This window comes from Chelmon rostratus, chromosome 8 (assembly GCF_017976325.1).
Source record: "Chelmon rostratus isolate fCheRos1 chromosome 8, fCheRos1.pri, whole genome shotgun sequence".
Classification (NCBI taxonomy): Eukaryota; Metazoa; Chordata; class Actinopteri; order Chaetodontiformes; family Chaetodontidae; genus Chelmon; species Chelmon rostratus.
Window position 1 is genome coordinate 13,129,822 of NC_055665.1, and position 15,839 is coordinate 13,145,660.

The following is a 15,839-nucleotide window of genomic DNA, read 5'->3' on the forward strand; positions in this document are numbered from 1 at the left end:
ATGGCATTCAAAGGCAAAGCGGTGGACTCGAAGGTAAGAGGACAGTTCATTTGTGAGGATTTCGCCTTTACACCTCCCCCGCCTGATCACTCTCTGTGATCTGTTGATCGGGATCGACTGTGGGGGAAAGCATGTGCGGTAAAATGCATGAGGGGGACCTGACAGTTTGTGCTTGAGTTCTATTACATGCACTGCTCAGATACAAAGATACACAATTTCTTCCTTATTATGGTCTAAATGCATGCAGCAGGTCAGGTTTTGCAGCAGATAGAGCCGCTGTCTGTACCTACAGCGCACATCCCTCCCACTGCAGCCTGGTAGCCTATCAAATGTAAGGCTGTAACACTGCTCCAGGTTAGTGTTTGGTAATGTTGCGTTACGTGGAAAATATGCGGCGTTGCCCACCAGACAATTTGCATGCTGTATTGTGAAATACTCTCTCCCCCTGTGTCTCAATCCCACAGACCGTGCTCTTTAATCTGCTGCTGTGTCTGCTCATATTTTACTCTCTTTTCTACATGGTTGGGAGTGTGTGCTTCGGCGCCTTCAGGTGAGTCTTTCACACGCATGCGCAAGCGAACCAGCGCTTCACGGCATTTTTATCAGCTTCTCCCTTAAATACCACGTGTCTTGAGTCAACTAATGGAGTTCAAATATGATGCGTAAATATCTGTAATTAAATCCCAGTGTCAGTGCAACTATCAAAACGACTGTGGAATTATCTAATAAATAAAGGAGGACAGTCTCAGCCCTTATGACATGGATTGGACTCTGCACCGACACACAGCACAAAAGTTGAAACTATCTAATGCAACCTTATAATAAGTGGGCACCCTGGCCTTGAAGAGCTACAGGTTCATTGTATGTCAATAAATTTGCCGTATATGTTGAAACATGTGCCATTAAAACACATTATCAAGAGAAATTGTGGAGTTTTTAATGAGTCTTGCATCGTGGTAAAGTCAAAATAGTCTTAGTTCTTTCAGTTGTAGTCCTTACAGGGCGAATATTTCGGAATAAAATTGTGTTTTCACCTAGCAAAAAAGGTCAGGTAGTATGCTTTTTACTGGTTCTGTAGGTGAAATATATTGTCATGTGTAATTTGTGGTTTACTTGGAGGTTATGAGATACATGCACAGGAAGCAGGAGGTACTGGATCTCAATCAGCCAAACATCTTGGATCAAACGTTTTTGACCAGGGCCCCACAGTGGGTTAATCTAGCATTGATCCACCATTGTAGCAGTAATGGCAGCAGTGAGATTTGATGATCTCCAGTGTGTTTACATTACATTACCTGGAGACTCCTTTTACCTGTTGCCAAGAGTTGAGACATATTTACACTGTGGTTTAACACACTTTCTGACTGTGCTGACAGTAGTTTTCGCTCTTTTCTCACCCCTCATTCAGGCTGGATCACTTTGACGGACTGATTCCATTTGACTTTAAGACTGAACCTGCTGAATCCAACTCCAAATACTTGGGTGAGCAAACTAAATGTAGCTAATATGATCAACAATGAGCTTGAGTTTATTTCACCTCCTGTGGGTTTTTGTTGTTGTTGTTGTTTTTTGCTATGTCCGGTCCTTCTCAGTGAACCTTCTGTCCTTGGAGCTCACCTACTTCTGCAGTGGCCTTCTGTTTGCTGCAGTGGTGCGGAGGCGGGTGTGGGACTACGCCCTCACTGTCACACTTCTGCATGTAATAATCACCAGCCTAGGTGATCAGAAATCTGACAATACGTCTACACAGGTATGCACACATATGACTGAATGTGTTGTGAAATTAAACGTTTTGTTTCCTCGTTGCAGTGATGTTAGAGTTCCCCATGGTGTGGCAGTGGTGGCTGGCTTTAGGTAAAACAAACACCAGTTAATTTATTTAACTGTGTCAGCTTAATTCTTTTTAATGAGCTACATTTTTGTTGGTCCATAGGTAGCGGCTTGTTTCTGATGATCTGCAATGGTCAGCTGATAGCTTACTTCACCTGCCAGAGTGACCAAAGCTACGCCTCGTTCAGCATCTACTGAAAGACAGAAAGCTACTTTGTGTATCCACTGTTTCATAAGCAGTCTTGTGAAGTGATGTAGAAAGGATCAGACCAGATGCTCTGTTCCTGGAGACATCCATTAGATTCTCCACGGTGATGGGTTTTTCCTGTTTGTCACTAAAAAAAAAAAAAAAAAAACACTGCTCACCATTTCCTCACCACAAAGTCAGAGCTGGATCCAATTTGTGTTTACGGGTTGCCAACAGACTGGCATCCAACTGTTTTTATGTAAATGCCACAGGGAGATGTTCTCTGTATTTTGCTTGTGATGCAGAATGCCTCTGTCACCATGCAGGATTTTAAGGCACCCTGTGAAGTATTTTCAATATCTTTGGAAGCTGTGAATGTCATAGCAGAACGGGCAAGTTGCAATACATGTTTGTTGTATATTTTCAAGATAGAAATGTTAAAAAATAAAACTGCTTAAGACTGAGTGTTTATTGTTTCACCCTCTTTCACATTAAGGTATCTACGACTTGTGAAATAGTGACCAGCGTATTTCACATTACAAACTGATACTTAAAGTAACAGTAAAATGTAAAAACATACTATTATTTAACAGTGTAACCAGTGAAACATATAGTACAATGAAGTGTACGTGTATATTGTGCTCAAGTGTTCAAAAATAGACTGACTTAATAATTTATGACATAAAAAATAAATATTTGAACAAACATGCTCCCAGAGGATTTGGCGCTGTTATGAAACCGGCTCTGCGGCCATGTACTCCATTGGGTTCATGAAGGAGAATCCTGGGAAGGCCTCGCTGGTCGCGCCCGCCTGGCACCTCTCATTCACGCAGGCGGGAACAGGTTGGAGCGTGAATTCTGGGTCGATGTAGCTAACATCACAGGCACCAGTCTGGAGAGGAGAAGTGAATTAACAAACACTCAAGCATTCTGTTCGTTGATTAAAAAAACCATAATGCTCTCCAATCATTTCTGAATCACACGTACCACTTTTGGGATGAAAAGGGGTCTAACTTTCCTGGCTAGGAGGTCGTCCCAATTAATGGATGCAAAGAAGGGATGTTCCTGCAGCTCCACCTGGATACACACTGAGATTAGACTCTCTTTGCTGGGGTGTGTTTAAGTGCATCATTGCCTGTTTTCTGTGTGTACTTACAAAGTCAAGGCTCCCTCCTAAGCGCCTGGAGACGTCTCTTTGCAGCAATCCCTCTAACAGTAAGCGGGCGGCCTGAGACGCTCCACTACGCAGCTGCAGGGGAGCATTAAGTATGTTCTCAAACATCTCTGCTTTGCTACGGCTATAAAAAGGAGGCTGGAAGAAAGAACAGAGAGATTGAGTAAGGTAAAGATGCTCAGGAATATGATAAAAAGGGAAACAGTTATTTTGCCTGTACTTACCAGTCCATAGAGCATCTCAAAAAGCACAGTGCCAAGGCCCCACCAGTCCACCGCTGGACTGTAAGGGTGGCCTTGTAGCACTTCTGGAGCGAGGTACTCAGGAGTCCCACAGAATGTATGCATTATCCCACCTATGGCCACCCCTTCTTTACAAAGCCCAAAGTCAGTCAGCATCACGTGACCCTCACTGTCCAGCAGGATGTTCTCTGGTTTGAGGTCTCTGGCAGAGAAACAGATGGGATAAAAGTGTTGGTTTAGTCCAGCAGAAACTTGTATTAACTGATATCGCTGTTGTATTTGTTTCAGTTTCCTCTGGTTTCACCTTTCTTTCCTTTACTGTTCATTTTTAATGTGGTGTTGGAGGACATGGTGGTTTTTAGTGACAACATTTTCTATGCAGAGCTCTCTCATCAAAGCGAACCTTTCACTGGGATTTCTCTGCGTGAATCAATGTGGAACATTTTTAAATCATACATGAGAAAAGAAAGAGTAAGCGATTAGCCGAGAAAAACTTGCATGCCTGTGTGTGTGTGTGTGTGTATGCACCTGTAAACGATGTCAAGAGAGTGGAGGTAGCCCAGTGCCATGGCCATCTCTGCAGCGTAGAAAGCAGCCCTGGGCTCAGGAAATGACCCCTCCCTCTGAAGGTGGTAGAAAAGCTGAGGACATACAGATGCATTGTCATGTCCAAAGGTTCACAAATTCTGACAAAATTCAACACAACAGCAGCACCAGAGAGAGACTGGTTACAGGTGGTTGACCCCAGTTTCATGCTAGAGATTTGTAAGTTTGACCCTATATCCCATAGTTGACAGAGAGAAATATTTCTTACACACATACCTCCCCTCCATTAACGTAGTCCAAGACAAAGTAGAGCATGTTCGGTGTCTGGAAAGAGAAGTGGAGCCCCACCAGGAATGGATGTTGTAGTCCCTTCAGCAGTACACTCCTCTCAACCATCACATGCTTCTGCTACAGAGACAACAGATGTGACAGATAGATACGATAGATAGACAACAGATAAACAGACAGATAGGTAGATAATTTACCTCTTTCCTCTTGACAATCATCTGTTTCTGCAGCACTTTAACAGCATAGTAGCCTCCACGTTTTCTGTGTCTTGCCAGCAGCACCTGTGAAAGTTTGAGCTTTGTCAGTTAATGTCTTAATAAAACTCACATTTTCAAAAGGAATAAAAAGATCTCTACCTTTCCAAAGCTTCCTTTGCCGATAACTCTGAGGTAGTCAAAATCTGATGGTTTCATCCTGATGAACAGGACAAAAGAAAAACTTTTTACTGAGTTCATTCATGCTACACAGATTCATTAATTTTATAATGCATAAGTAAAAATAACCTTTGGGTTGCAAAGTTGACTACATATTCAGGTAAAGGAACCCTGCAGCTGGTAAATGTCCTTGTCTTTTAACTAGATATCGGTTTACTTAGGGCAGTGGTTTTCAAAGCATGTGGTCAGGACCCCACAAGGGCCCCAAGAGAAATTTGACGGGCCACAAGATAAAAAAAAAAAAAAGAAACACTTAATTAGCAATCTTTATTTTCCTGAAACCCAGCCAATAGCCTGTTGATAAATTTATGAATTGATATCCCACTTTTATGGTAAATTACAGCCCCTAAATACATTCAACATTGATGAAATTAAAAGCGTCTGGGGGAGGGACTTGGGGACTGTGTTTGGGAGGAGGCTTGATCTGATACAGTGGAGTCAGTAGGAAAAACCTTTTTGTGCAATAGACTAACAGAGTTTCAGTACAGAATCTTTCACAGATTACAATTCACACACCAATCCCTTAATTCTGTTTATCTTGGGATTTCTCCCCTCTGTGTTATGCATTCTATTTCAGTGAATAAGCCCAGACCTCAAACTGTTAACCAGTGGTATGGAGAAATCTTTAAAGTTTTGGATGGAACACTTAAGCTCACTTTTGAAAGGGAATGAGAGGGCCTTTGATAAGTTGTGGCCGTCTATTCTAAACTACCTCCCGGACTGCACAGCAGACCTAGTGCTCAGAGGGCGCACCTGGGTTTTCTATTGCTCTGCCATCACTGTGTATTCCCTGATCCATGCGACATATCTCAGATCTGAGATCACTTTGAAGTGTCCATGCAATGCCCTATGTGATGATGCAACAGGAATGTCTGTATATCTGTCTGTTTTGTTTTTTCATCCTGTATTGTCCGATTTGCTCATACCAGTCCTAGCTGTCATATGTGTTCTGTTTTGTTTCTGTATGATAAAATATTGTGGGAAAAAAAAGAAAGAAAGAAAACATTTATTTTATGTTTCTTTTTGCAGATGTTTCCCTAATTTTTGCTTTTTTGGTGAAAAACTGAATACTCTTGAGGCTGCAAAAATAATTTAAACTAGAAAATTCCCCCTGGGAAATTTTGAAAGGGACACGGGGTGCGTTGGAGCCGACAAAATTATCTATGTTTTAAAGTTTGAATGAAGTCTCTAGGACAAAGTATGGCCGAGCAGCGGACAATTGAAAAAGGCTGAAATTTGAGGAAATTTCCCCATTCATTTCTTATGGGAAATTTATCGCAGTTGTTTGCGTCTTACGTCGGCCTTCGATGGTCATAGCTCGAAAACCGTAAGAGATATCAAAATGTGCCGAGGGTCATTTTGAGCCGACAAAATTATCTACGTTTTAAAGTTTGAATGAAGTCTCTAGGAGAAACTATGGCGAAGCAGCGGACAATTGAAAAAGGCTGCAATGTGAGAAAACGGCAGATATCAGAGGTAGTCAGTCCCTGATTAATGAATTGCTCTCAGCTGTGTTTCTGTGGCTTTCTCCTTGTCTGTCTCTGTTGATCACCTCAGCTGTCTGTGTATGCTTCTCTCCTCTGCTTCATGTCTCTGTTAACATGAATTAATGAACTGAATCAATAAACATGAATGGAGCTAATGCTAACGGAGCTAACAGAGCTAACACTAACGGAGCTAACAGCTAACGGTGCGAATAGAGCTAACGGCGCTAACGCTAACAGAGCTAACTGTGCTAACAGAGCTAATAGAGCTAACGGCGTTAACAAGGGGGCGGGGGGATGGGGTTTTCATTATGCATTTGTCTGTGTGTGTGTGTTTATGTATCTGTCATTGTGTGTGACTGCGTATGTGTGTGTCTTCGTCTGTTTGTGTGTGTGTGTCTGCTTGAACTACACAAGCAGCCCAACCAGCTCCTACATGGAGATGTGTATGGTATATGTGTGTCTGAATGTGTGTGTGTGTGTGTGTGTGTGCGTGCGTGTGTGCCTGTGTAACTTCTGCCCCACCTGCTGATAATTACCTCTGCACCTCTCCCACTGTTTACCTGTTCCTGTTCAGTTTTGACGTGCTGTTTTTAATCACTTTTTAGCTGTTGGTTAGCCCTTTTTGTGTGTGTGTTTGTGTGACTACTGTCTCAACCTTTTTGCGAAACTGCTTTCTGAAGCTGAGTTTAACTGTTTGTTGGACGGAGATTGTTTTCAAACAATGCCCTTGTTTTGACTGAGCTCGTTAAGATAATCACTCTCAGGCTGGTTGTCCTGCAGATGTGTGTGCGTGGGTTATTGACCGGTGTGTGTGTAAATGACAGTTGCACCTGTTAAACTCTTCCCTTGAAAAGCGGCTTTTTCGCTGTCGGTTTCTTCCGAACAACTTGCGATTGTGTCAAAACCGTAGCTGCTATCAAAAAAACCGATTACACTGTGAGATGCGGACAAGTCTGGGCCAGATGTACGTGTGTTTTATGTCCAGATATTCTTTAGAAAAATGACAAAATGGTCGACTTAAAAAGACTCTGCCACTCAGAGAACAGGAGTTTGTATTGTATGCAGTGAGATTTGGGTTCGGCGAACCTCCTGAACTAAATCCTCTGGTGAGAGAACCGTACCTCGTATCAGAGTGTACTATAGATCATCGGACTCCCGAGAACTTCCTGAGTCCGACCATCATCTCGTTTTATTCCTGACACAACAACTTTTCGTTTTATGGCGATCTAAAGACAGGAGGCATTTCTGCTTTGCTCACAAAACAGCTCTGAATTTTAACATGGGACTTAATGGGAGAACAGGAGGGCGCTGGCTGCACAAAACGTCTCACTATTTAAATTCAGTAAGTCTCTCGGCTTTTTCGAGGACATCACACGAAAGAGGACAAGTTTGTCTACAAACTGATCCCAAAATTATGCGTGTAGAGTGTAATTTGTGGCCGTAGCGACGAGAAAAAGAGAAGATTTCGAGATCGTTTTTAGACTCTGTGCCACTCTAGCACGCACTCTAGCACGAACATTCCGCGCAATACACACCCATTATAATCTCAAAATTTCCCGCCAAACGATCACTGTCATTGAACAGTGACTGATCAAAAACTATAGGACCAATCAAAATGTGGATGAACACACCAATAGACCAGACTTGGGTCTACATTTTAAAGTTGAAATGAAGTCTCTCGGTGAATGTATGCCTGAGCTACAGATGTTTGAAAAACTCCAATTTCAATCTTGTTTTTTTCGCCCGTCCCATTCATTTCTTATGGGAAATTTATCGCAGTTTTTCGCGTCTTACGACGCGAAAAACTGCGATAAATTTGAGAAAAGTAATAGCACACCGATCCCGAACAATACACACGTTTTGATATATAATTTGCGAGGGTTTTCTCAAAGCTGCGGGGCGAGTTTGAGGACGAAAACTTGGAGGAAGATGAAAAATAATAATAAGAAGAAGAAGAAGAAACGCGCGGGATAGTAATAAGTGACTCGGGGCTACGCCCCGAGTCACTGGCTCCTGCAGCTATGAAATAGCTGTAGGAGCCAGTGACTCGGGACGTTGCCCCGTGTCCCTAATAAAACCATTTGAGACTAAGGCCATATAACCTGTGATGAGGGGTCACAAGCTCAAAAGATTGGGAACCATTTAGGGGACCCTCCCATGGATTGCCCTCTATCCACTGATCACACCATTAAGTCAAACTGCACATTGGAGAGAAAAACTGTATTTTCTAGTTGTGACAGCTAATTACTGACCAATGAAGCAGTAACCATTAAAGACAACGTACAAACTCTTAATAACTGTATCTTTTTAAGTGTTACTCAACAGACTGCTACAGAAGGATCGAGTTGCTCTGTAATATGAAACAAAATGGCAAGACTTTTGGCATGAGACAGTTGCGGCCATCGGGGGGAAATAACTTACTGTGAGGTTTTGGTGTTCACTGAGCTCTGAGAAGAGAAACGACACACAGGGACAGGACGGTCAGAAGGTCAGATTTAGTTTCATGACCTGTCAACACTCAGCACAGTCTTCTAAAAGCCTTCGCTCTGTACTCACCAGTGTGCCTTTCTCCTCCTTCTCCCCTCTCAGCCTGCTCTGTTGCTGCAAGAGTTTATGGGGGTCCGGGCTTCAATCAAGAGGTCAGAACATACATGTTAGGGGAGGTTGATCAAACTTCAGCACAGAGTAAAAGGCTGTAAGGAATGATGTTTTTCCCCTAACTTACTGTTGGCTGAGTTTTTGACTGGAAACAAATTTGTGCAAGAAGTCATTGAAGCCAACTTTCTTTCCCTTGAGCAGAGCTGTAAGACAGGCAGTGTGTTAGTCCCTTACATAACAGCTCAACAGCTGTTTTAACTCTATCAATTAGCAAGTGCTGGCATTGGCTCTGACACACTTAATGAAGTTATGAAACTACGACCACCAACTTTTGAGTTATGTCTTCACATTTTATGAATAATTAAAAGAAATATTTTCTTAAATGTAACTATAGGGGTGACCTCTTCCTCGTTTATGGTCATTTTGCCTTATGTAGCAGGATTTTTTTTTAAGCTAGCGCTAACTGCTACTTTTGTCTGTATCCTTCTTTAACGGAACAGTTAACTAGTCAAACTAACGTAAAGTAGGCCGGTTAGCAAGATAAACTTACCTGAGAAATATGACACAAGCCCCCTCATTTTGGCATAGGTCATCGGCTGGTCTTTGGTCACGGTCATCTCGACGAAGAGTGACTGACTTGGAGGTTTTGTGGAAAATCAAAAAGAGGAGAAGGGCAGTAATTCGACAGTGAGCACAGACTGTCCAGCAGCAGCGTCGCCCCACTTGTGCCGCACTCTCCGTGCTGCTCAATTAACGGACCGTTGACGTAGAGACCCACAGTGGGCCTACCGGCAGTGCTGCGTTGAAGTGCCCTCGGAGATGTCACAATTTGTGCGCACATGACTGACCTAGTAGGATAGCCGGCAGTGATGAAATGTAAGAAGTACAGTACACTCAAGTACTGTACTTGAATGGAAATTTGAGGTACTTGCACTTCACTTCAGTATGTCCATGCTACTTTATACTTTTACCTCACTACATTTTAGAGTGTGCTTTTCACTCAACTACATTTATATAATTCATTTAGGATTACCCCTCCTCATGTCTATGATGGTTTTTAGTGACTGTTTAAGGCAAAAATGGGTTGGTATTTTCCAGTATATCACAAAGCAGTGAATATTTCTGAAAAGTCGAAATAATTGAAAGCAGATTTGCGCAGCGGCACATTTTTCTTTGTCCCTGTCTCATTAATCATCTCACATCCTTCAGACTTATTTTGTGATCCTATATAGGAGCCGGACCTCTAGGTTGGGAACCACTAACTACCTAACTGTATGAAGTAGTTAAAAATAGCTACAAGTAACCACCTACAGAGGTGAAATGCTGCTTACACAGAAGCATCAGTATTAACAGTTAATAATGGAATATATGATGACTGTATCAGCCACAGGGACATTTGTCTGCAGGACAAGTAATGTTGTTTTAGTGACTTTTACTTATGGAGTACTCCTACATTGTGGTATTGGCACTTTTACCTAAGTGAAGGATCTGGATACTTATCCACTACTGATACAGCTATCATTAGTGGATTGTAGCCTACCTGATTATTCACCCTTCTTTGCCAAATGGACAGATTTGAAGCAGAGTCAGCATGTGACTGACGTTTTCAGTTCTGATGAACTAAATCAATATCTTGGCCAGAACAAAATATGGCTTATTAAGTTTCATTGTTAATAAGCCAGAGTCACCTGTTGTCTCTGGTCAGGTATTAAAAAGTAATATAATAAAGCAACCTTCTGAAATTAATTGTGACATTTTCTAATAGGATACAGGTTTTAAAGGTTTAAAAATGTAAATAGATAAATTCCTGGTACTTTATGGATCAGATATAAACCATTAATAAGAGCCACTTATGGGCTGCCAGATTGTAGAAAATCCTCCTCCAGTATGACACTTGCTATGTCTTTTTAGCTTTTTCGCTCTCATCCATCAGGAGGACACTCCTGATGGACTGTTCAGCCACCCGCCTTCTGAGAAAGGGCTGCAGATCATCTAGACCATAGTCCACTTATTAACAACTACAAAACATTTACAACTGCAGATTTGATGATTGCTGCAACAACAATTTATTATTGACTTATTGACATTTATAATTTCAAAAGACAGACATTATGATGGTTTCTTGGAAAGTTAACACAATCTCCCTTTATTAATGACTTTGCTAACATTACTGCAGACTTGATGGCTTATAATAAAGTGAAAACTTAGAACCCTTTACCTGAGACTGTCAGTATGAAACAATTCTATCTCTGATCTATGAAGCATGAGTAAATGTTAACAAACCATTTATAAAGCCATTAATTACAGCTTGGAAAGAGATACCAAATTAAATGGCTGATATGCACATATGCACAACATAATACATTTCACATTCAGTTGTAAATAATGCCACAGTATAGCACATAGTGATTAGCTACAATCCATTAAGCAAAAGAGGTGAAAACTACAGTAAAAGGTTGACTTTCAAGTAGTGAAATACTTCAGGTCTTGAGGAAATGAGCTGTTGAAACGTGAAGGCAGCATACTGATCTCATGTCCCTTTGAGAGAGGGCGAACCTGGTACTCATGAGGTCACTGCCCTGCTCAAAAGGCGATGAAGTAATCCTGTTGAATTTATTTCTTGTCAAGGGAACTTCTTTCTTCCTGTCTTTCTTTTTTATATGGCTTTCCCTTCACATATTCCAGTCACAGGTGGTTAGAGGGAGGACTGTATACCACCAGTTAGTCTGTGAGTGGGTGGCAACAGTGATGGTGGGACATTTACTGAATTAATGTGTGTGTGTGTATGTCTGTGTGTGTGTGTGTGTGTGTGTGTGTGTGTGTGTGTGTGTGTGTTAGTCAAATATGAACTGTATGTAGAGCAGCAGAGAAAAAATAACATATGATACAATATACACTGACCTACCTCATGGAATAAATGGTGCATTACTGTATATTGCTTTGCCACTTCTGTGGGGATTATATATAGGCTTACACACCCCGCACATTATTTGTCCTGACCAGAGATGTGGGTCATGAAACCGATACTATATGTGTAAATTCATGACAGCATTCCAGCACATGTCAACTCTGCATACGTCTTCCTGTCTCATGAGACTACTGCACGCTTGAGAAGCATCACGACCTGTGCACGCCACCACAGACCCAGTTATATACTGGTGATATGTGACCAAACCCCTGTAGCATTGCACATACATCCATCCATAGTCGCTGGTTGTTTCATATCACAGCAGTTTAAACGCTCCAGACACTCACAGACACTCACAGACACTAAATTCTCCTGCAGGGGACTGAATTACATAAGCAAAGTTTTATATCAACATGTGATTATATAATTAATAGAAATAGAAAGGGGTAACTATCTTGAGTCTGGCACCATTGGTGGTAAACAAATTCATATGAGAGCGACAGAGAGGTTCAAAATGAATCTCTTCCCTCTGTAAAAGTCAAAGGAGCTATAGATAACACACACATATAGGAGATAAAAGAAGGGACTGGGCTTTGTTATGAGATAAAATAAGACCAAAGGCTTAACAGGAAGTGTTGTCTTAAAATGCAAATGAGCAATAGAAGAGTGCCAGAGGAATACAGTCTGAATAAGAGGGTGTGAATGAGCCAAATGGGACATGAAGTGCAGATACTGAAATAACGTCAAGTTTGTCCCTGTGTCTCTGTGTCTAAATTTGGAGCTGCTGGGTTCAGGGCAGAGTTGGTACAGGGTGTCTTGGTTACTGTTGCAGAAAACTGAGCCTCGGATGGCAACAGGGGGAGGTTCCTCTCTGTTACAGTATTGGGTGGGGGGGGCTGAACTGGTTTCTGCTAGTCTGACTGACTGCCCTCAGTCTGAAACCTCTTGTCCCATCATTCTCATGGCATGTGAACTGGCTGGAGCTGGTTTTGCCTGTCCAGGAAGGCAACAGGTGACACTGAACAGAACGCATGTATCTTAACCGTGCATCAGCATTCCTGATTCCAGAGCACAAAACCCACCCGAGAGCAGCAGATCAGCCAACCCCACCAAACAGGACAGGTTTTCTGCTCCAGCATGAGGACTATAGGAAGAAAAGTTGAACAAAGTTCAAATCATAACACTGGTCTCAATTTTAAACAGCGCCATAATCACCAGCCTTCATCCTCTATTTCCTGTGTCTCGTTCCTTAACCCTATAATGCCGTGCGTATCATATTTGATACATGCATTTCTGAAACGTTTTGCATTACCATATGGTAAAAACTTTGCTCAAACTATACAAACAAAAAACATATTTACAAATTTTTTAATTAAAAAAAATTTGTTAAAGGGCCAAATAAAGTCTTCAAATTCAAAAAAATAGATTTTTCTGTCCATTATTTCTTGGGTCAGGCATTATAGGGTTAATTATCTCATTCAAGCACAATTTACACCCCTTTAACCATCATTAACTTCTAGTCAGTGATGTCTCTGAACTGGTGTCATGTCATTTTTTTTTTTTTTTTTACCCATGGTTGTCTAATGGTTGTCAGCTACACACAGATTTTTAAGATGAGATCAGATAAGATAACATGAGAAATACCTTTACTGGATATTAGCAAATGTTAAACACAAATGATGCAGCAGTGCAAATAGATAGATAGGGAGAGTGTATTTCTTCTATTTTGCAGCTTAGGTCACTTCACAAATTGATATTTTACATACGAAAAAATGAGAATCTTGTCAATTATTATGTATCTATTTATTAAAGATGAAATTACCGACTTGCATATAAAATAGATCAAAATGAACTCCACCTTTACCAGCTACATAAGTAAAATGCTATAACACATTAATGCATCAGCTATAATAATTCAGTAATATTACACTATACATAGAAGTCGAACACTCACAGGGGCCATGTTTCTACATTGAGTACTTTTACTTTTGATACTTTAAGTGTCTTATTTTAGGCACGTGTGTTCTATCTGTAAGGGAAAGAATAAATCATTCAATAGATAAAAGCTTATATAATGGCTTTCAAAATGTTTTGTCTGGGTGTTAGAGATCAATGACCCGTATGGGGCTTACAAGAGCTGTTGGGAGTGTTTTAATAAAAGTAATACATACATGTACTGCACATACATACAGTATGTGCACATTCATATAGTACATTGATCCCCAACCCGTGGGCCGTGGGTCATTTGGTACTGGGCCGCACAGAAAGAAAAAATAATTTCCATTATTTTGTTTTTTCACATAATTTGAAAAACAGGTGGTGCCTGACAGTGCCAGTCTGCAGCCAGGTCCTCTTGACATGATTAAAAAGTGGATTTACGTTCATGATTATTGTTATTATTATTATTAAAGAGAAAATACCACAATTTTTAATGCCGATCTTATCATTTTATTTTGTTTTTATCTGCTACACCTTTAGACTGGGCCGTGAAAATAATGTCAGACATTAAACTGGGCCATGGTACAGAAAAGGTTGGGGACCACTGATATAGTATGTGCAGTACAAGTTTCACGCTCAACATAAAGGACAGCAGTAGTACTTCAACTGTCCTGTAGATGGCGACAGCAAACCAGAGGAATCTGTGAAGAAGACTGAAGCTTTGGTAGTTCTTCTTTCTGTCTTCATTTATGACTTCATGTTGAGAAACAGAAAATAGAATATTCCCATTGTCCCGTTGTCAGTGAATAAATTCACAAATACATGTTTCCTCTCTACATTGTTGTCTGGCTTCCTCTCACTGGAAGCTCAGTGTAAGAAATCAGCATCGAACCTCTATTTAATATTTTCCTTTGAGTAGAGCAACAACAGTTGATTAGTCAGTCAGTTGATTAATCTGTAATAATTTCGATAATTGATTGATTGTTGTTCAAACAATCAAACAAAATGCCAAACATTCTCAGGTTCCAGCCTCTCACATGGAAGGGTTTGCTGCTTTCTTTACTCCATGATGAAAATAATGCTGAGCTGCATTCTTTTCTGTCTTTGAGTGACGCTGTCAAAGCAGGTGTAAAAACCATTTGTCAATAGTTTTTGGCTGTTTAGGTTAAGTGTTTTCTACCACGCTCTCCTCTCAGTTACATGCTAATGATGTTTACTATTTCAGAGACTGTAGAGACAAGTTGTCATGATGAATGCAGTTTAAGGCTTCACATACTCAACACTGGTTTTCCCTCACCGGTGTTACTCTATCACAAAGTAAACTTTGATTCATAAAGTAACATTCTTAATGAATTATGAATTATGGATAAATAAATGGTAACTACCACAATTCTATGGCACTAATACTACAGTATGATACATTTCTAATGCTTAGAATAATAAAAAATGCTAAATGAAGATACAACAATAACCAACTCAAGAACTGTACTTTTTAATTGGAGGTACTTTTCTTGAGTATTTCGTTTCATGCCATTGTACTTCTTCTTCACTGCATATTATTATTTGACAACTTTGATTACTAGTTACCTTATAGATTCAGTTTTACACATAAAGTTTTTATTAAAGATTAAACTCCCAACAGTATATACAAATGCAGCTGAACAATTCGATGATTAGTCAATTAATCAACTCACAGAAAATTAATAAGCAACTTCTTTGAAAATTGTTTAAGAGATGTTTCATCCAAAAACGTCTCATGGTACCAGCATCTCAAATATGAGAATTTCCTGCTTTTCGTTATAGCATTATTCTAATAATTTCAATTTATTTTTAATGATTTTGAGGTTCTGACTATTGTTGTTTCTCCATTAATGGAAAAAAATAAAATTCTTCTGTCATGAAAATAATCTTTGGTAGTTGTATGAATAATAGTTAAGCTCCATAAACATTGATGTACAAGTAATAATAACCTTAAATTACATTAACAATGTAATATACAGTATAATAGTATTGTAACAGTCACAGGGAACAATCCTCTGCATTTAGTTGTTTTACATTTAATACTTTAATCACATTTTCTTGATTAAACTTATGTAACAGAGTATTTTTACTGTGTGGTATCAGTATTTCTAGTTAAGTTAAGTAAAGAGTCTGAGTACTCTGTTTTTCTTACATATGTCATTGATACTGTTGCAAGTGTCTGACAA

General features: G+C 40.3%; 2 protein-coding genes across 2 annotated transcripts; one reads left to right on the forward strand and one right to left on the reverse strand.

Moving 5' to 3' along the window:
• On the forward strand, nucleotides 1-2,409 carry LOC121610311 (transmembrane protein 244-like). The gene is made up of 6 exons (XM_041942345.1): nucleotides 1-33; nucleotides 465-550; nucleotides 1,409-1,482; nucleotides 1,593-1,718; nucleotides 1,810-1,854; nucleotides 1,934-2,409. Exons 1-6 carry the CDS (start codon nucleotides 1-3, stop codon nucleotides 2,026-2,028), a joined length of 459 nt encoding a protein of 152 aa, XP_041798279.1. The 3' UTR covers nucleotides 2,029-2,409.
• A 242-nt stretch (nucleotides 2,410-2,651) lies between these two features.
• sgk2b (serum/glucocorticoid regulated kinase 2b) lies at nucleotides 2,652-9,414 on the reverse strand. The gene is made up of 12 exons (XM_041941608.1): nucleotides 9,337-9,414; nucleotides 8,914-8,989; nucleotides 8,745-8,814; nucleotides 8,610-8,635; nucleotides 4,624-4,681; nucleotides 4,465-4,548; nucleotides 4,256-4,387; nucleotides 3,962-4,074; nucleotides 3,416-3,635; nucleotides 3,174-3,329; nucleotides 3,005-3,094; nucleotides 2,652-2,909 (listed from the first exon to the last, which is right to left on the reverse strand). The coding sequence occupies exons 1-12, from the start codon at nucleotides 9,401-9,403 to the stop codon at nucleotides 2,748-2,750; spliced, it is 1,254 nt and encodes a 417-aa protein (XP_041797542.1). The 5' UTR covers nucleotides 9,404-9,414; the 3' UTR covers nucleotides 2,652-2,747.
• Nucleotides 9,415-15,839: the final 6,425 nt, after the last annotated feature.